Genomic DNA, 21,767 nt, shown 5'->3' with positions numbered 1-21,767 from the left:
ATGTCTCATTTATCTTTGACACTGGCATGTAGTACAAATACAATGGAAAACTGGAGAAAAATAAAGATCTTAGGTAGTTTATTCTTGAGTAGGAAACAAAATACATTATAGTACATGGAGAAATAGATGCTTATATAGTTTCAGAGGGAAACTATATACATTCAGCTAAAAGGAATACGTGAATGACAATCTTAGAAGCATGCCTAAGGTTTGACCAAAAAGAGATGCAGACATGTGAAGCAGTCAGAACACATACAAAGAAGAGTAAATTTTTCAGTTTGATTGGGATCAAGGTACATGAATAGAAAAGGGCAAGATGAAAAATATTAAAGTGGTGGGCCTCTAATAGTACCTCAGAGGAAAGACAGGTAGTGTAGGCTGATCTTCTTGAAACCACCTTGATAAGTGGCTCTTGGGAAAAGACAAAATATCTGCTACTGAAACAATCCTCTTCTACTGAAACAATGCTCATAGCAGAATGTCCTCTAGGATAGTAATAGCGACAAACCTACAACCTGTGGGCTTATGATCCATGGATCCTGGAAAATGCCATATGACCATTAAACATCTGCGGAATTAACATGTTGGAGTTATTTCATAATCTAAATGCTCCTCTTCAACACAGGATGATAAGCAATTTTATCTGCTGCATTATCTATTATTCTATATGATTACTGATCAGAGATCTTGTGTCTGAGATAGGATGTTGAGAGCCACAGCCGAAGGGGCCCCAGCAAACTTCCAGCTGCCAGCAAACTTCCAGCTGCCGGCTGATGATTGGCTCACAGCGGCCCCAGCAACATCTAGCTGATTGGCTCCTCTGCGGTGATGCTCATTGGACTGTTTCCCTGCCCTTTCAGACCACGGAGCTGCTCATTGGGGGACTTTTTTGGCTCCGCCCACGTGACCCAGCCAATCGGCCTCAAGAGCAGGAGGATTGTGGGAGGTGGGGAGAAGCTTGTGTGGGAGAGAGAGGCTTGTGGAAAGCCGGTGGTGGCAGTTGAGGCTCTGAGGGTTTTTCCTGAGAGGCTGTTTTGTTTGGCGTGTGTGGTTCTAAAAATAAAGTTAGTTTCTTTTGACAAGTGGCTCCTGATTGTGCCCAGCCAGACTGCGGCAATAGGAAAAATAGATACAGAGAATCATTTGTGATTCCAAATCTTCTCCCTGCTTGGCCTGTATTACTCTCAGCTGCTTATATCCTTGACATCAATAATAAAGCTTGATACTGGTTATGATTTCTGGTCTGTATGAACATGATTTGAAAAGCTGATTTTTTGTGTGTGTTAATTCAACAGTATAAAATTGGATAAGGCTCAAAAGCTAATGGATAAGAAAAAAAATCATAGACTATCATCTCTGAAGAAACAGAGTGAACATTTTTAAGACATGAATTAGTACCAGTTGTTCCTTTCAGTATCCATTCAACTTTTGGGAAAAAGGTATTTTACTTCTCTGGAGTTCAATATTGTCACTGGCAAAATAAAAGAACTTCACTGGAAAATTGGTTTTGATTTATGATTTATTATTTTGAGGGTGTTACTTTGTGATAAATAGGAAGTCATTGAAAGAATCTGTCAAGCATACCCTAGAGGTAAACTTCTGTGCTACCTAGATGGTGGGAAGTAATAGGGAATGGGAAGCCCAGGTCTGAGTTTTTAAGGGCCTGAATAAAGAAATGTTTGAGAAATAATGAAAAAAGGGATAGATGAGAACAAACACAGAAGTATAACCAGGGATTAACAGAGAAGAATCCTTTCAGAAAAGGCATGACAAAACTAATCAAAGACATAATGAAGATTTCCCAAAGACCTTGTTTCTAAAACTTGAATGTGGACAACTTTTGGAACAACATAGCAATAAATTCTCATTCAAAAAAGACATATTCATTTCCATTTTCAATGTATCTTTGGTGAAAATTTTGTTAATGTACTTTATTTACTAATCTATTGAAAAAACAACCATAAATTACTGCTTTACTTTGTACTGATTTTCAAAGTACTAAAATACTAATGGAAACAACTGTGATAGATATGATAGATAAATAAGGGCTTGATTCTTTTCATTATAGCTTAATGGAAAAGTTAATTCCTCTAAGATTTGCTCACACCTGTGTCATCACCGGAAATCACATGCAAATTTGTTAGATACTATGATCATTATATAAATGATAATTCTCTCAGTCATTAGACAATTACTAAAATGTTTCAAGAGCCTCGAAAAAAAAAAAAACTACATTTTCAAAGTAAAGGCATGAAGTACAAAATAAAAAAAGGTCTGGACCTATCAAAGATACACATACAGTATCATTATACCCTTGGAAAAAATTTGATGCTCTGAAAAAAAAAATCCTACAGCAACAGTGAATATGAAAACCCTAGCAATTTAAATAGATACTGTTTTATACATCAAATGCTGTCGAACTAAAATGCTGGCAGATATGCAGAGCCAAATCAGCATATCCCTACATAGTTGTAAAATCACCAAGAAGTATTTTTCCAAAACAGTGGTGCACATTTTTGACATATGAGTAATGATTCAATATTGACCAGGGAGTTGTAAGGAGTTACTCATCCATTTTTGACAAAATAAAATTGGTGTGGTCTTTCTGTGAAGAATTTGGTACTATAAACCAAATGCCTCATAAAGCTTAGTCAATACTCTTAAGAAGATAAAAAAAACACATATATACACACATATATACTTACAAAGAAGAAAACTAAATATAAATGACATTCTGTGAAAGAAAAGAAAAAAAAAAAAAACGGTTCCATTAATTCTACCTATAATACATATATCTCTTTTATGGTATGACAGAATTTATATAATTCTGAAACTACCTAACTTACCCAACACTTATTTTATTCACAATTTTTTGGGTATGATAATCAATAAAGTAAGACTGTTAAAGCCAATATATAATAGAAATATGGTTTGACATCTTATATTTATCCCTCAGTTATACAGTAAGAGTTTTGTGCCTTGAACACTGCCAATATAAATGTATATTGAAGTTATGAAAATAAACATTTATATAGTTGCTCTATCATTCCTTGTTTCCTCATTTGTGCCTTCATGTATGAGAATATGAGACTGCTAGCAAATGCACCGGGCTAATTCAAAGATGGGAAAATTGTACATTTCATCATAACTTCCTGAAACTTACTCATTTCTTCAGTCATTTCCATTTTCATGTTTTCCTTCTGGAAATTCTGCATTGTTTGTAATGTCTTTTGTGGATCCATTTTCTTGTTAACTGCCTGCATTGTCTGTAAATATATAAAAAGATTAATGTTAGCTACACAATTATGAAACTTTTACCATGGAGTGCCAGGCCACTGTGGTACATGTCCGTAATCCCAGTGACTTGGAAGGCTGAGGCTGGAGGATCACAAGCTCAAGGCCAGCCTCAGCAACTTAGTGAAGTGAGGCCCTAAGCAATTTGGTGAGACCCTGTCTCAAAAACAACAACAACAACAACAAAAAACAGTTGGGGTTGTAGCTCAGTGGTAAAGCACCTCTAGTTTTTTGTTTTGTTTTGTTTTGTTTTTTAAGAGAGAGAGAGAGAGAGAGAATTTTTTAATATTTATTTTTTAGTTTTCGGCGGACACAACATCTTTGTACGTAGTGCTGAGGATCGAACCCGGGCCGCACGCATGCCAGGCGAGCGCGCTACCGCTTGAGTCACATCCCCAGCCCAGCACCTCTAGTTTTAATCCACAGTACCAAAACAGAAAATTTTTACCATGAAATAAATCTAGGGAAAGCACATCACACAATCACATATACATAGGCTTTTAAAAAATACATACTCTGACATTCTAAAACACAGTGTTAACTATTCTAGAAAAAAACGGAATAGTCATTTAAAAACCACATGTTTAACATCTACATAATAAAGACCAGTGCAAACTACTTCATCTGAATAGCAGGCAAAAATTATATAGCAAAAAAATTATCAATATAAAACTTATTTCTATTCTAAAGGGAAAACTAAATTGACCTGTTACATGGTGTTGTGGTTTAGATGTGGTGTCCTCAGCCACAAAAGCTCACATGTGAGACAATGCAAGAAGCTTCAGAGAAAAAGTGATTGGGTTGTGAGAGTCTTAACCCAATCAATGAATTAATCCCTTGGTAGGGATTAACTGAGTGGTAACTGAAGGGGTAGGGTATCACTGGAAAGATGGGAATTGGGGGGTGGCTATGGCATATATATTTTGTATCTGGAGAATGGAGACTCACTTTTTCTGCTTCCTGATAACCATGACATGAGCTGCTTCCCTCTGCCACCCTCTCCCACCATGATGTTCAGCCTCACCTCAAGCCCAGAGGAATGGAGCCAGCTTTCTATGGGCTAAGACCTCTTAAACTGGGAGCCCCCAAATAAACTTTTTCTCCTCTAAAGTTGTTCTGGTTAGATCCTTTAGTCACAGCAGTGAAAAACATGTGGCAAGTAGGTCATATTTAAATTTAAAAGAATTTTGAAGTTTAATTATAATTTTTCTTAAAATTTTCAATGTGTAAAAGGATTAGAGGTTATACTAGCATAGCTACTCAGGCTATTAATACACTTTAAACCATAAAAAATTATGAAAAATTGTTTTGCAAAAATATGTAAAAAAATTCTTGTATATACTTAATAACATTAATGTATATACAAGTATATACATTTCATTAAAAGAGGTTATTGTCGGGCATGGCGGTGCAGGTCTGTAATCCCAGTGGCTTGGGAGGCTAAGGCAGGGAGATTGAGAGGTAAGCACTCAGCAAGACCCTGTCTCTAAATAAAATATAAAAATGACCGGGGATGTGGCTTAGTGGTTAAGCCCCTATGGGTTCAGGATTCAATCCCAGGTACCAAAAAAAGAGAGAGAGAGAGAGAGAGAGAGAGAGATTACTATTATCGCGTAGTCACAATTTACATATATGATGTACTATATATGCATGAATATATATGTATTTTATTCATAGTTAATCTGGTATATTAAAAGATTATTATACACTGACAATATACTGGTATCAAATATATAAAGAAAAAAACAGTCTTTTCTCACACAATCTCTACTCATGCTGTGCCAATGTAATCTTTCATCAATATGCCACTGCACTCGACTCCTCCAGTCCCCCACTGCCTCCTATACCTAACTCTCCAAAACCTTTTCATTGCTCTTAGTGTTAAAAGTCAAATTCCATAACTTACCAAAGAGACCCATCATCAGCTGCAATCTATTTAACAAGAGGTCTGATTTGCTACCATTGTCTTACAGGCATACGCTGATCTTTTATTTCCTTAACTACTATGCTCTCTCCTGCCACAAGACCTTTACTTTTCCCTCACCTGTAGTGTTCCTCTCCACCTGCTTCACAATCAACACTTCACACTGCAGTTAGAAGCTACTTTCATAAGGAAACAGCCACTGACACCCAAGATTAGAACACTCTTGTTAAAACCCAGCACTACAGACAAAATTTTACATTTGTTGGTTTAAATTATATTACTTTAATTGCAACTTACATTATTGTGGTAAACAATGCTAATAACATTAATGAGGAGGATGGTGATAGAATAGCTAATGCCTGCATAAGTAAGCCAGACACTGTTCTAAGCATTTTACATATAATAATATTAAAGTTAAATGATATTTTTGCTACGTTACAGAGAATCAAGGCACAGAAAAGCTAAATAATATCCCCAAGATCACACAGTAGCTAAGTGAAATGAGATTTGAACTAAGCAGAGCTTTCCTACTACCTCTTAAATGTGCTACCGCTTATATAGACATTAAGCTCTATGAAGGTTAAGCCCTTGCCAGGTTTTACTTTCCATTTCATGCCCACTATCTAGTGTAGTGGCCACATAGAGAACCTAAACAATATTTGGTAAGTTAACACATTTCTAAGATATTTAAGTGAGAATTCCAACTGAGACATCTCTACAAGGGAAAACTATATTAAATATGTTTTCCTAGTCTATTAGTTACAGAAAATTAAAAAATGAGTAATTGTTCCCCCCTAACACTACTGCCTACCTAAGTGATCTCCAAAATGATCTTTCCCCAAAATCAAACGGATATTAACTGTCAATCTGTAAGGCCAAAAAGAAACAAAAGTTCTGAAGTTTTGCCCTTAACTACAAACTTTTGATTGTAAAATGACTAAAATCCATCAAGAGTAAGTTAACTGAGAAACAAAACTTATGCTGAAACTTTCTCTATTTTTTACAGAATGTGTTACTACACTTTTTATACCTCATAAAATAGATGCATTCTATTTGCATGTTTTTCGTAGTCTAAGCAGAAATCACAATTGATTTTTGTTATTCGTGGAATACATATGTATAAATTTTTCTAGTTGCTAAAATTTATTTGTAGCTTCACATCAATATTTACAATGCTTTAATATGGTGACAAGGGCAGAGAGACAAATTAAATTGAGTCACCCAACAGGCAATGCACTACCTTCTTGTTTCAGCTTTCATACTGTAAATCAGTATACCTTTGGCAATCTCTTTAGTAATACATTTTTCTCATTTTTTTTTTTGCTTATTATTGGTGATTTTGCACTTTAAAAAGTCCCTAAGCATAGTACTAATGTGCTGTTTAATGTTCCTAAGTGAAAGAAGGTACAGTGTGCCTTACAGAGAAAACACAAGGTAGATAAGCTTCATTTATGCATGAGGCATAGTGCTACTGTCACTATGTATTAATAAATTGACAATATATATTAAATATGGTATCTTTAAACAGAAACACACATAAAATAAGGCTGGGTATAGATTAGTCAATGCAAATGTTGTGAACAAAAGCCTCACATGAAGCTGTCCACAATGTTCCCCATAAGAGCAATAGTGCAATATTTGCTATTTCATTATTCCCGAATTCACAGACTATAACTACTGTTAATAAAGAGACTCCACTACACATATCATTTTCATAATATATACACCTCATAATTTTCTCTGGATTTTTTCCCTTTGGCTCTTTATATTCATACTCCCCCTTACCTACATCTAACACCTCATAATTCCTTTAAGACTAGGTATTTTACAAAGTCCTTTGAACCATCCTACTCAAAGATCTGTGCAGTTCAACAAAGCTTCATACAGACTAATGTATGGCAGCAAGTTTCCTATCAGATATACCTTATGCTTCCCTAAGCTGAACTGCAAACTCTGCAAAAGCAAAGTCTTTTTGTAAAACCATTTTTGATTACTCACAGTGTTTGATACATATCAAGGACATTACTTATTAAATGATTATATACTCAGATTTTAAACTCTACAATGAAAGCCATATGTGTGTGTTAATATATATGCTATGTTACCTATATATAGTTAAAATATAAAACTCCTGAAAAAACATTATTTGATAAATCCTTTTGACACTATCCATACATCCTTCTAATACATTCATAAAAGTGAATCAAGAAGAAATTATTACTAGAAAGTAGTAAAAAATGATAACTTAATGAAATGAGAATCCCAATGATCTGACAATTTAATTTTTTTCTAAGTTGTAGATGGACACAATCTCTTTATTTGCTTATTTATTTTTATGTGGTGCTGAGGATCAAAACCAGTGCCTCACACATGGGAGGCAAGAACTCTACCACTGAGCTACAACCCCAGCCTCAAGATCTGACAATTGTGGAAAAAAGTTAACACTGCTTTAAGGAACTATTATAAACTTAGAAACTATATGTGATCTTGGGAAAGCGGAAATGTCCTTATTTTATATTAAAACATACCAACAAAGAATACAGAGTAATTACTAAGGCCTAGAATTCTGTACCATACACACACACACACACACACACACACACCCCCCAGAAGGTGCTTGGAAATCTGATTTGAATATTAATATTTACATATCTTTGATGGAATTTGGACACAAAGCCTCCCACTGACCTTTGCTGTGGTAGACATTGCTCCAGCCATCTTCATCTGGGAATTCATCACTTTCGTTTGTGTGGACATAGAAGTGACCTTTGAACTTACAGCAAAAGTTCTTGTTTTCTGTTTCCGTAGATGTACAAGCTGTTTGGCTAAAACCCTGCAAGCTTCTTTATTACCAATCTTTGCCATTTTCTTAATTTCTAATTCCTAAAAGGGAAAAGTAAGAGGAGGGAAATAAAATCATCAAGTGGTAGTTCTGAATGACTCATTTCAGAAGAAAAGATCTATAATAAGTTATACATTATTTTTCCCTAAAAGGAAGAGGTTGTCATAAAGGACATAGAGAGGAAAAGTAATTTGAGAGGGCTATTTATTCTATATCTATATGTTCACATGGGAAGGGGAGAACTAGCGCCTCCATCTATGAATACAAAGCAAGTCTACAAAACAGGAGATACATAGAACACAGAAAAAAAATGTTTTAAAAGTGTCTAAAAGTAGGTAGGCAGATATTTGGTGACTGATTTAAAGATAATAATATAGTAATAATATAGATAACTGCACTAAATGAAACAGTCCATCTTATACATCAATTAAAAGGGCAAGTGTCAGATTAGATAGATAAGTTAATCCAATTACATGCTACCTCAAGAAACCAACTTTAAATATAAAAGCAAATTTGGATTAAAAAGTGAAAAAATAAAAATTATATAAATATTTACACAAGTTTGCCAATCTGGATGGCTATAATTAATAACAAAACAAATACACTTGAGAACAAGGAATATTATCAGAAATTTTAAAAAAGCATTTCATGATAATAAAGGAAAAAAATACAGATCTCAAGGCAATCATAAATGCATATGCACCTAATTAACAGTGCTTGAAAATACAGGAAGCAAAACTAACAGGATTTAAAGAAGAAACAAACACAAATAGCATAAGAGATATCATTATCTCCTCTCTCAAGTACATAGCTATAATTGTTAAAATTATAGTAGTCCCTCCTTATCCACAGGAGAGATGTTTCAAAGTCCTCAATGAAGTCTGAAACTGTGTGTGGTACCAAACCCTATATATTCTATTTTTTCCCCTGTACATATATATCTATGATAAGTTTTTACCTTTTCATTTAAAGGAAGCACATTATAGTTTGTCTTTGGCATATGTGAATTGTCACCATCATTACTCTTGCACTTGGGGCTCATTATTAAGTAAAATAAGGGATATATGAACACAAGTACTTTGACACTGTTACAAATGAGTTGATAACCCAGACAGATATGAAGGGACTAATGGGTAGGTAGCATATACAGTGTGATACATTGGACAAAAAGAAAATTCATTTTTAAGTGGAACAGAGCTAGATGGTATAAAGGTACAAGATTTTACCAAGTTACTAACACAGTGTACAATTTGAAACTGATGAATTATGTTTTTGGAATTTTCCTTTAATACTTTCAGATCACAGTTCATCATGGGTAACCAAAACAATGGAAAGTGAAACCACAGCTAAGGAAGGAATACTGTGATCAAGACATCTGTAATGATAAAGAAGACTTTAAAACATCATCACTCATTTGACCTGATTTACATTTATAAGAAATTTTATCACCAACAGTATATTACACATTCTTTACAAGTATATACTAAATGATTACTGAAATATTCCATATCTATATCACAAAGTGATTTAGTAAATTTAGGAAGACTGAAATTATACAAAGTACATTCTCTAACAAAAGAAATTAAACTGTCAATTAATAATGCGAATATGGAAGGGAAATCTTAAGTGGAAATTTAAAAACACAGTTTTTAGTTAAGTCATGGACTAAGAAAATCAGAGTAAAAATAAGATAGTATTTTGAACTCAATAAAAAAGCAACATCAAAATGTGTAAACTACAATTAAAATAGTTCTCAGGAAATTTATAGCATTAGAGCTTATATTTGAAAAACATGAATTCAAAGTAACAAAAAGAAGGAAATACATAAATAGGAAAGAAATTATAAGCTAGGAAACAAAAAAATCAGTACAGAAAAATCAGTGAAAGCAAAAATTATTTTTCTTTTTTACAAGATTAACCAAAAAACCATGAGCTAAACTGGTGAAGGAAAATAACAAATAACTAGGGCAGACAAAGAACATATAAATTATAAATAATAGGAATGTATAGGAGAACATCACTTCCTAATTTAAAGATGCTAAAAGGTAACAAGGGAATATTACATACATCACTATGTCTTTACACTTAAAAATTTAGTAGAAATTGACAAATTACTTCATATATTCAAAAAAAAAGGTCCTTCAACATAACAGATAGCCCAATTAGCCCATTAGATATCTGCTTACAATAAAAAATAACTTGTAGTTTACAAAGCTATTCCCAAAGAAAACGTTGTTCACAGATGATTTTACTGATGAATCTATCAAATATTTAAGAAACTAATACACAAATATCTTAGTAAAGAAAACGGTAAAGGACATGTGCCAGTTCAGCATTTTTACTACAACAGCCAAAAAAAACCAAAAAACAAAACCCACACACAAATATATAATTATGTATATGTGTGTGTGTATACATATATATCTCACCAAAAAGAAAACTAAAAATCAACATCTTTCATGAACATAAATGCAATGTTCTTGACAAAGTTTCAGTAAATTGAAAAAGTTGAAAATACATGAACAAATGCATCATTACCAAGAGGGGTATATTCCAAGGAGCAAAAAGCTATTTTAACTTTTATTGCTGTTGTTTTTGGTTTTATGGTTTTGTTTTGTTTTGTTTTGGGTTTTTTTGGTTCTGGTACTGGGGATTGAACTCAGGGACATTAACCACTGAGCCACATCCCCAGCCCTTTTTTGTATTTCATTTAGAGACAGGGTCTCACTGAGTTGCTTAGTGCCTCATTTTTGCTGAGGCTGGCTTTGAACTCATGATCCTCCTGCCTCAGTCTCCCAAACTGCTGTGTGCCACTGTGTCCAGCTCTGTTTTAACTTTTGAAAAATCAATGTATTTCACTGTATTAACAGACTAATAAACTACACAATCATTTCAATAGATGCAAAAAATACCAAGTGAAACTTAATAAAATTCATTCCTGATTAAAAAACTCTTGGCAAATTAGATAAAAACAAAATTGAACAAGCTGGAAAAGGGCATCTATACAAAGCCTGTAAGTAATATTAGACTTAATCATGTAAGGCTGAATGTTTTCCCTCTAAATTCAGTAAAAAGATAAAAATGTCTGTTAACATCACTTCTATTCAATATTTTATAAGAGGTTCTAGATAGTGTAAAAAGAAAAGAAAAAAAAATACGGAAAAAAGATTGGAAAAGGAAATGTAAAGTTTTAATGAGTCAAGATGACATACCAAATTCTTTAACAAGACTCCTAAAGCACAAGAAATAAAATCAAGAATTAATAAATGGGATGAATTCAAACTAAAAAGCCTCTTCTCAGCAAAACAAATAATCAATGAGGTAAAGAGAGAGCCTACGTTTTGGGAACAAATTTTTGTCATACACATCAGATAGAGCACTAATTTCCAGGATATATAAAGAACTCAAAAAACTTAACACCAAAAAAAACAAACAACCTAATCAATAAATGGGCCAAGGAGCTGAACAGACACTTCTCAGAAGAAGATATACAAATTGATCAACAAATATATGAAAAAATGTTCAACATCTCTAGTAATTAGAGAAATGCAAATCAAAACTACTCTAAGATTTCATACCCCAGTCAAAATGGCAGTTATGTCAAGAATAAAAACAACAATAAGTGTTGCTGAGGATGTGGAGGGAAAAGACACACTCATATGTTGCTAGTGGGACTGCAAATTGGTGTACCCACTCTGGAAAGCAGTATGGAAATTCCTTAGAAATCTTGGAATGGAACCATCATTTGACCCAGCTATCCCTTGGTCTATACCCAAAGGACTTAAAATCAGCATACTAGAGTAATGCAACCACATCAATGCTTATAGCAGCTAAATTAACAATAGGTAAACTGCGGAAGTAACCTAGATGCCCTTCAATAGATAAATGGATAAAGAAAGTGGAGAATAAAATTATGGCATTTACAGGTAAGTAGACAGAACTGGAGAATATCATGCTAAGTGAAGTAAGCCAATCCCCAAAATCCAAAGGCCGAATGTTCTCTCTGATAAGTGGATGCTGATCCATAATGGGGGAGGGCATAGGAAAAATGGAGGAACTTTGATTGGGCAAAGGGGAGGAAGAAGAGGTGAGGGCTATGGAGGCAGGAAAGATGGTGAAATGTGATGGACATTATTACCATAGGTACATGTATGACTGCACATATGATGTGATGCTACATCGTGTACAAACAGAAATGAAAAGTTGTGCTGCAATTATGTACAATGAATCAGCATTCTGTGTACAATCAACAGCATTCTGCTGTTGTATATGCCTAATTAAAATAAATAAATTTTTTTAAAAATACCACTGGAAATAAAAAGAAATCTCATGAAATCTACAAAAGGGCTACAAGAATAAATGAGCTCAGGAAGGCTATGGGATTCAAAACGAACACACAACAATTTAATGTGTCTGTATATATACTAGTGAAAAATGTCAGAAATTAAATTTGTTCTTAAAAATGATAAAAAATAAAAATTTAGCAAACACTGAGATATTTAGGGATAAATATGAAAAATGAAGTACAAGACCTATACTTAACAGTACAAACCACTGCTGAGAAAAATTAAAGATTTAAATAAATGCAGACATAAAATATTCATGGATAGGAAGACTTATTATTGTTAAAATGTTAATTCTTCCCAAGGGTTTATATATTTAATGTAATTCCAATCAAAATCTAATTGTTTTTGTGGTTGACAGGTTTACTCTAAAGTTCATATGGAAATATAAGCACCTAAAATAGCCTAAACAATTATGTAAAAAAGAAATACAAAGTCGAATGATTAACATTGTTAAACTTGAAACCTTACCATCAAAAATATTAGTAAAAACAGTGTGGTATTGACTTACATAAAGTCAGATACTTCAATGAAACAGCATAGAGCCCTGAGATGCCCCTACATGCTTGGACATGATTTCCAATAAAAATGATAAGGGAAAGATTTCAGCAACAAATCATGTTGGAACAACTCAAGTTGCACATGCAAAAAAACAAAAACAAAAAACCTCGAACCTTATTTGACACCAAGGTGAAGTTTAATTCAATATGGTTCCCAGTTTTAAATGTTAAAACTAAAACTATGATAATTCTAAGGGACACATGAGAGAAAGTATTAGTGCCTTTGGGTTAGGCAAAGATTTCATAAGACACTAGAAGCACTAGTCAAAGAAGAAAATAATAATAAAATACTTTGGTTCCCCCCAAACATACAGGAAAATGAAGTAAAAGACCAGAAACTTATTTCTGAAATATGCATTGAATAAAGCATTTATATCCATAATATATAGAGAACTACCACAATTGAATAATAAGAAAACACCTAGATGAAAAAACATGGGTAAAATAAAGTACTTGAATAGGAGCTTTCACAAAGAAGATAAATATATGACCAAAAAGTACATAAAAAGATACTGAGCATCATTTGTGAATTAGGAAATGCGTTCCTACCAGAAAATTGTGATTCTCCTACACTGTTAATGGAAAGAGAAAATATTAGAGGTACTTTGCAAAATAGTTAAACATATATTTATCATATGACCCAGTAAAAACTCATTCTTAGAAAACCCCCCATGAAAATAAATATTTACACAAAACTTCATTTGACTGTATATAGCAACTTTATTCAAAACAGCCTAAAACCCAGGAAAACCTCAAATGTCCATAGGCCAACAAATGGATAAACAAACTGAAAAATATCCACATAATGGATTAACACTCATGAATAACAAATAATTAATTCTGATACATGTAACAATATTAATCCCTCAAAATGATTATGCTGAAAATAGCCATAAGAGTTCAGATAGGATTCCATTTTTATAAATTTTCAGAAAAATAAATTAATCTACAGTAACGAATCAGTATTTGCCTCACTGAGGAAAGAGAGGGAGGGATGTGCAAAAGGTATTTCAAAAGGTATAAGAAAACTTTTGAGGACAATGGCTCTATTCATTACATAAACTGCAGTAATGGTTTCAGGTGTTAATACTTATACCAAAATATATCAAACTGTACCTTTTAAATATGTACAGTTTATTGCATGTCAATTATACTCTCAATAAAACTGCTTTACAGAAAAACATCTGAAGCAATATACATTTAGAAACATCAATAATATGTTATTTATAAAAAATGTTATTCACTGCCACAAACACAGTGATCTTTAAAATATCATAAGACACCTCTGAATTAATTTAACTTTTCTATAACTCTCTTGTTTTTTTGTGACAATTTTATCTTTGCAGTTAACTAAAAAGAAGGTAATTCTATTTGAGAAGCATTTTTTGATTTTCACAAACTGAGGAATAATCTGATTCTATATTCAGAAGAATACACAGAATTGTGATGAAAGCAGAACATAATGAACGTAAGCAGAAAATGCAGGAAAGCATTAAATGTCATTTCTAAGCGAAGTAAATCACTTACCACCTGCCATGTGCTTTTTTCCTGGTTAGCTAATGATTCTGACACCAGTTTCCAAATTTGTTTGAAAAGTTAAACTGAAATTTAATGTTCTACTTACCAGCTGTTTTTCCTGCTTCTCTAAAGCTGCTCGATCTCTGATTATAGCCCTCTGTGTACCTCGTAACTCACGATTCTGTTCCTTTATTACATCTATAAGAAGCACACACACACACACACACAAAAAAAAGCGAATTTATCATTATACAATTTACTTCGTTAAAATACTGGACTAAGAAATTGTAATAGGAAAAAAAAAGCCTTGCTTTATTAGATGTTAAAAATGTTTTCCTTCAATTTAATACACTAAAAATTACTGAAATAGTAAACCATGGATTATAAATACTGATTATAAAGAATTGACAGAAGATAAATGGAAATATGATAGTCTGAGGTTTAACCACAAGTGCATATTACATCACAATGAACTATTCCCTTTTTTAATTAGTACATGATTTTATATGGTAGATACATATCACACACACACACAAACCATCTCTCCTACTCCAGTGATATAGGAATTTCAGAAAGAAAGGCATGTCTCATATTTTATTGCCTTTTTTTCCTACAGTAAGTCATAACATAATGAAACCTTTTAATGAGGCAGATGTGGATTTGCATCACACTTCTATCACTTTATTATACAATTAATTATATCTTGGCAAATTTAGCTAACACTCTAAAACTTTCATTTTGTTAATAAAATAGGGATTGTTTTAAGGAGTAAATAATTCACAAAATGCCCTGATATACTGTATGTGTCCACTCAATCATAATCTCTTTTTAACTTACCTCAATACATTTGGATTCTTTATTTCCACTTTTGGTAAAATTGACATATAACCTAGGATTGATGTGCTATATTTGGGTTATATAACAGCAATATCTTAAAAGGAACACAATGTCACTGTTAATTTTGCCAACATTGATTTCTTATTGTCAGGAATCTTATTAAGTGTTTCACTCATATTACAAATCTGATGTTCAAAATGTTATAGAGTTGATTTTTGCATTATTTTATATATAACAAATTGAGTGTTAGGAAAGTTAAATAACTTGCCAACATCCCATAGGTGGTAAAAGTGATGACATCACATTTGGACTCAAAGCATTCTGTCTCTTGAACCAGTGATATTATCCACTTCACTGGAGCATCTTTTCAATAGAGATAGATGAAAAATAACAAAAAGAACAGTCTCTTAAAATGACATAACTGGACATCCACATGGTAAAGAACACCCCACACCATGTACAAAAATTAACTCAAAAAAGATCAACAACCCAAATATCAGAGCTAAAGTCATAAAATTCTTAGACTACACTGATGTAAATTTTCATGTCTTCATAGAATTGGCAATGAGTTCTCAAATATGACATTAAAAGCATAAGCTTTTAATGAAAGAAATGAATGAAAGAAAAAAACTTATAAATTGGACTAAATAAAAATGAATGTATTATGCCTCAAAAAGTACATTATCAAGTGAAAAGATGACCTATAGATTGAGAGAAAATGAATGAAAAACACATATTTGATAAGAATCTGGTACTTGGGCTATATAAACAATCTGTATAACTCAAGAACAAAAGACAACCCAAATATAAAAGGGGCAAGGGCTTAAATAGACATTTTCGCAAAGAAAATACAAAGAGTCAACAAACACATAAAAAAGATCTAAAACATCATTTGTCATTAGGGAAATTAGGAGCCACTTCACATCCACTCAAATGGTTATAATAAAAAAAAAAAAAAAGGAGAACAAACTGTCCATAAAGATGTGTTGCCTGGACCCCTTGTGTGCACGTGGTAAGAATGTAAAAAGATCTGGCTGCTGTGGATAAGAGTGTGGTTATCCTTAAAGATTAAAACTAAAAATAACCTATAATAGAGAAATTCCACTCCTACATATTTACCCAAAAGAATTTAAACAGGAGACCTTAAAAGCACAGAAAACAAAAGCAAATATAGACAAATGGGATTAAATCAAATCAAAATGCTTATGCACAGAGAAACAAGCAACAGAATGGAGACTGCCTATAGAACTGGAAAAATATTTCCAAATTATATATCTGACAAGAGATTTATATCCTGAACACACAAGAACTCCAAAGAACTCAAGAGCAAAAAAACAAAAGAATAAAAATAACATGATTTAAAAATGCACAACAGACCTAATAGACACTTCTCAAAAGAACATGGTATATGAAAAAAATGTTCAACATCATTAATTATCAGGAAAATGTAAATTTAAATCATAATGAAATATTACCTCACCCTAATGAAAATGGCTACTATTAAAATGACTAAAGATAAGTGTCTATGAGGATGTGAAGAAAAAGGAAACTCACACACCCTCAGTGGGGATGTAAATTAGTACAGCCATTATGGAAAACAGTATGGAGGTTCCATTAAAAAATAAAAGCTGACCCACATGATCCAGCAGTCTCACTACTAGGTATACATCCAAAAGAAATGAAATCACTATGTGAAAGGGACATCTATATTACCATGGTCTTGGAGTACTCACACAAAAAGTAAATAACATACAACAGCCAAGAAATGAAAACAACCTAAGTGTCATCAACTGATCAATGAATAAAGAAAATATGGCACAAACACAATGAAATAATATTCAGCCACAAAATAATGAAAGCCTGTCATTTGCATCAGTATGGATGGAAACAGAAATTATTACACTTAGTGAAATAAGCCAGTATTAAAAAGACAAGTCCTACATGATCTCACTTGTATGTAGAATCTAGAAAAGTTGTTCTCATTAAAGTTGAGGGTAGTGTGGTGATTATCAGAGGCTGGAGAGTAAAGAAGGAAAGAAGAGATGGGGGAAAAGCTGATCAGTAGGCACTAAGTTAAGGTTAGAAGCAAGAAGTTATGATATGCTAGTACATAATAGGGTAATTAACTACAGGAAACAATATACTATACATTTCAAAAATCTCTTAAGAAAGGATTTTGAAAGTGTTCACCATGAAGAAATCATAAGTAAGAAGACAGACATGTTTTCCCTGATCTGATGTGTACATGTACCAAAATATTACGTTACTCCATTAATTTGTATAATATTTATATTCATATGTATCAGCTAAAATAAATTTTAAAAATTGACACAGAAACTCAAATACTTCTTCATGAATGTTTATAGCACTATTCATATACAAAGGTGGAAACAATCCAAAGGTCCATGAAAAGCTGAACAAATAAACAAACTGTATTATATACATTCAACAGAATATTATTCAACTGTCAAAAGAAATGAAGTAATGAAATGTACTACAACATGGATGCACCTCAAAACATTATGGTAAGTAAAAGAGGCAAGATAAAAAAGATGACAACCTATGATTCCACTTAAACCACATAGCCAGAGTAGATAAATCCATAAAGTCAAGCAGATTGGTAGTTGTCAGGGAGTGGGAAGAAGGGAGAAATTTGAGTCACTACTTAATGTGTTTACTGTGAGGTAATAGCAATGTCTTGGATCTATATATTGTAGTCAACACACCACTGTGAATGTACTGAAAGTCACTGAACTTCCCAGTTTAAAATAGTTAATGTTATATGAATTTTACCTTTAACACAACTAAAATAAGCCAGCACTCATCCTTTTTTAGTATAATATGTAACTAGTAGTTACATTAATAGTTATTATGGTTAAATTGTTGATATAAACCAGTCAACTACAAGGGCTTTTGGAATAAAATTTAAAATAAGATGCCCAAACTCTTATATCTTATCTATAAGAAATCTATTTTCTCTCTTTTGTTGACCCTATTTCTCCATTAGATTATAGGGTGGGCCTCTACTGCTCAAGATTTACTGGGTCCCATTCTTGATGTTGGTTGCATATAGAAACACATGTGCAGGGGTGAAGGGAAATCTCCACTCTCTGAAGAGTCACTGGAATAAACTGACAAAAATTAAATAGGAGAAAAAGCATACATTTTTTTTAACACACACACACAAAATTCATGGAGGAGGGGATTTACAGGAATATGGTTACCTACCAGCTCGAAACTATCTGAATTATTATTACCCACTATTTAGAAATTTATATACCTCTTTGTGGAAGTGGAGGACAGGGAATGTCAAGGGACGAATAAATGACTTCTAGGGAAATCGGACTGGGAAAAAGTGTAGCTGGCATGCAGAACACCTCATAACATGTAAATGAGTGAAACAGAGGATGATGGTATGTGACTAAGTATGTCAACAATCTCTGGTTTCTTTTCCTATGATGTGAGTTTAATTAATGGCAGCTCAGGGAAGAGATATGGAGGTAGCTGTTTTCTTCCTTAGGGGTTTAGACTATAAGTAGACAAGAAGACAGCTTCTTCCAGTGTTTGCTATTAAGTTCTTTTAATTTAAAATAATCAGCATTCTTTAGTGCCATATTTTGGTATAATTCCTGGATTATTTTTTCAATAGTATCTCTACAGTGAAGATGTAGAAAGTGGGGGCTTTTTCTCCTGCTAATAACTTTCTTCTCCTAAAATGACTAGGACTTGATGGAAAACACTTCTTATTTAAAAGAGAGAGAGAAGATGTTATGTAGACAAATATTTGGGAAATGTTGAAATTGAAAAAAAAATTTCTTTGCTTCAAGATACTGTATGTTTAATACGTAAATACATATTGCAAGTCTTTAAGAGGAAAATATAGATTATTTGTCAAATTTACTAAACCAAGAATCCCTTTTAAGAAATACCTATTAACATTTCCTAGATATTACTGTTTCATGGAGCATTGGTTTGGATTCTAATGTAAAAATAACAGAATGTATTAGTTACTAGAGTTAAATAAAAATTACAGGAGGTCATCGCTTTTGATGAAGTTCCTGTACTAGGTCCCAAAAGACCACTAAAAATCAAAACAGACTTACTCTTACTACATGTTTCATGTCATTAAATGTAAAGTGTTAGCTGACTTTCTAAGAAATCAGGAGACAAAAGCCAGACTTCCAAAGTTAGTTTCAATGAAGTTCTCTAAGTTTAATCTTCAAAAAGGTATCTGAAGTAACTGATGTTAATTATTTATTATCAGATTATTATTTATCTCTCTGTCCCTGCCTAACTAGGAAAGTAACTCTGAAATGACCAATCTATGAAATTCTATTCATAAAATTCCATAGAATAAAATCTAGAATCCCAATCTAGAATCATAATCTAGAAACCCAATCTAGAATCACAGATAAAGCCAATTAAGATCTTTTAGTTTGTTGTGGTTTTGTCTTTTTGACGCCAGCACTATCAGAACAAAATATCACAAACTAGAGGCTTAAACAAAAGGTATTTCTCACAGTTTTGGAGAACTGAAGTACAAAATCAAGTGCCATTAGGTTTGCTTTCTCCTGGGCCATTGTCCTTGCCTTATAGATGATCACCTACTTGCTGTGTCCAAACATGGTCTTTTTTCTCTGTGTGCCTTTTCTGATGTCTATTCCTCTTCTCATCAGACCAGTCAAGTTCAATCCAGACCCCACCGTTATGACCTCACTTACTTTTAGTTACCTCTTTAAAGGTCCTATTTCCAAATACAGCCACACTTGAAATCAGACCTTCATCATACATTTGAAAGTGGAGAACATAATTTAGCCCATAAATCAAAATCTCTTTCCTCAAACATCTATGATCGACAAACAAACAATGAAGAAAAACTGTTCCCTTTCAAACCAATTATCAGCCTCTTCATCCTCAACTCAAACACACCTAATTCACTGCTTCTGGACCAAGCTTCTACCTTGCCATTGCCAACAGGTTGGTATGAAGGAAGACATTTACCACTTTACCCACTATTTTGATAGAAAATGTGCTCTAAATTTAAAACTAAAATTACAAATATGAAGTACAACCCCTTTGTGTTACCAAAGTCTCCCAAACTCACCTGGTAAGAGAAAGTGCAGTGTTAGTGATTATGGTCTTCAGCCACAACAACACTACCCAGGAAAGCAAAGTCACTATACTGACAAGTTAACTGTGGTCAGATAATTGACATAGGTGTACACAGCTGATAAAGCCTTGATTGCTAAGACTTAGAATTCTATCAATACACATTGTTTAATCACTAGATTAGTAAAATCAAAAGTATAAATTTGGTTTTTATTATGGGTTCCTGACACAAAGGGCCTAAAACCCTTGGGATATTCTAAATGATAACAAATCCTTTTTATCTTTCAGAATAAGTTCCTTTCTACTACATATGAGTATGCTATTGTATGTGTGGATTGAAGGAGGAAGTGGGATAAAGATGGGGCTAGACACCAGAAACATCAAACATTTGATTTTTCAGCCCCTTTCCCTCCCTGTACCTTAAGGGTGGGAGGATTTCAGAGACTTGAATATAAAATGCCAAAGAGATTCAGAGCTTCCTAACAGCAGTGAACACATTTATTTGATGGGAAGGTGGCACACCCAGAGTGGGCACGGAAGCTCTGCATTTCTCCTTTAGTTCTATATATCTTCCACATGACTGTTGCTGAGTGATATTCTTTACAATAAACCAGTATTTGTAAATAAAGCACTTTCCTGAGTTCTGAGAGCGGTCCTATCAAGTTATCAACCCTGGAGAGTAAGCTGTGGGAACACCTGGTCAGAAAGAAGCATGAGTGGCAGGCAACCTGGGAGTTGCAAGTGGCATCTGGGATGGGGCAGTCCTGTTAGACTGAGTCCTTGCTCTACAAGGTCTACTCTAACTCTGGATAATTAGTGTCAGAATTAAAATATATTATTGGACACCTAGTTTTCCAACAATCAAGGGTGTAGATTGGTATAGCCATCTTTATTGAAAAAAAGAAAGTGTTATGACAAAAACAAACATGAAATTTAATAACAGTTTGATTTTAATTTTCTTAGTTTTATATAACTACATGTACATTAACTATCACTATATATCATAAAAGGAAAAATAAAGAAAATTAACTACTGTATATTCCACAGTCTCACACTTGTTAATAGACCTATTAATATTTAAACAGTTCCACGCTATAAATTCAGAGCATCTAATGTTACATAGTGTTATGATTATAACACTTTAAAACATATTATGGTAAATAGAAAATGAGAGTAAAACATCTTTTCATAGGGAAACAATAGGAATAGACTAAAACAAATAAATTGCTCTTCAATTTTTCTTAAGCAGCCACTATGTTAAACATACATTTAATGATTTGGCTTCTAGATAATTCAGAATGGATAAAATGAAAAAAGTAGAGACATATTTAATGTTTTTT

At 33.1% G+C, this 21,767-nt stretch overlaps 1 protein-coding gene across 1 annotated transcript in view; it reads right to left on the bottom strand.

Annotated features, from left to right (window-relative positions):
• The window catches only part of Chmp2b (charged multivesicular body protein 2B), a 35,149-nt gene that overhangs the window by 4,079 nt on the left and 9,303 nt on the right, over positions 1-21,767 (bottom strand). The window contains exons 2-4 of the mRNA XM_027929265.2: positions 14,588-14,679; positions 7,907-8,101; positions 3,164-3,266 (exon numbers count right to left, since the gene is read on the bottom strand). Coding sequence (XP_027785066.1) covers positions 3,164-3,266; positions 7,907-8,101; positions 14,588-14,679 — 390 coding nt within the window. The remainder of the gene's footprint in view (positions 1-3,163; positions 3,267-7,906; positions 8,102-14,587; positions 14,680-21,767) is intronic.

This window comes from Marmota flaviventris, chromosome 8 (assembly GCF_047511675.1).
Source record: "Marmota flaviventris isolate mMarFla1 chromosome 8, mMarFla1.hap1, whole genome shotgun sequence".
Classification (NCBI taxonomy): Eukaryota; Metazoa; Chordata; class Mammalia; order Rodentia; family Sciuridae; genus Marmota; species Marmota flaviventris.
Note: the sequence above shows the minus strand (reverse complement) of the source record. Positions and strands in the feature narration are given on the sequence as shown.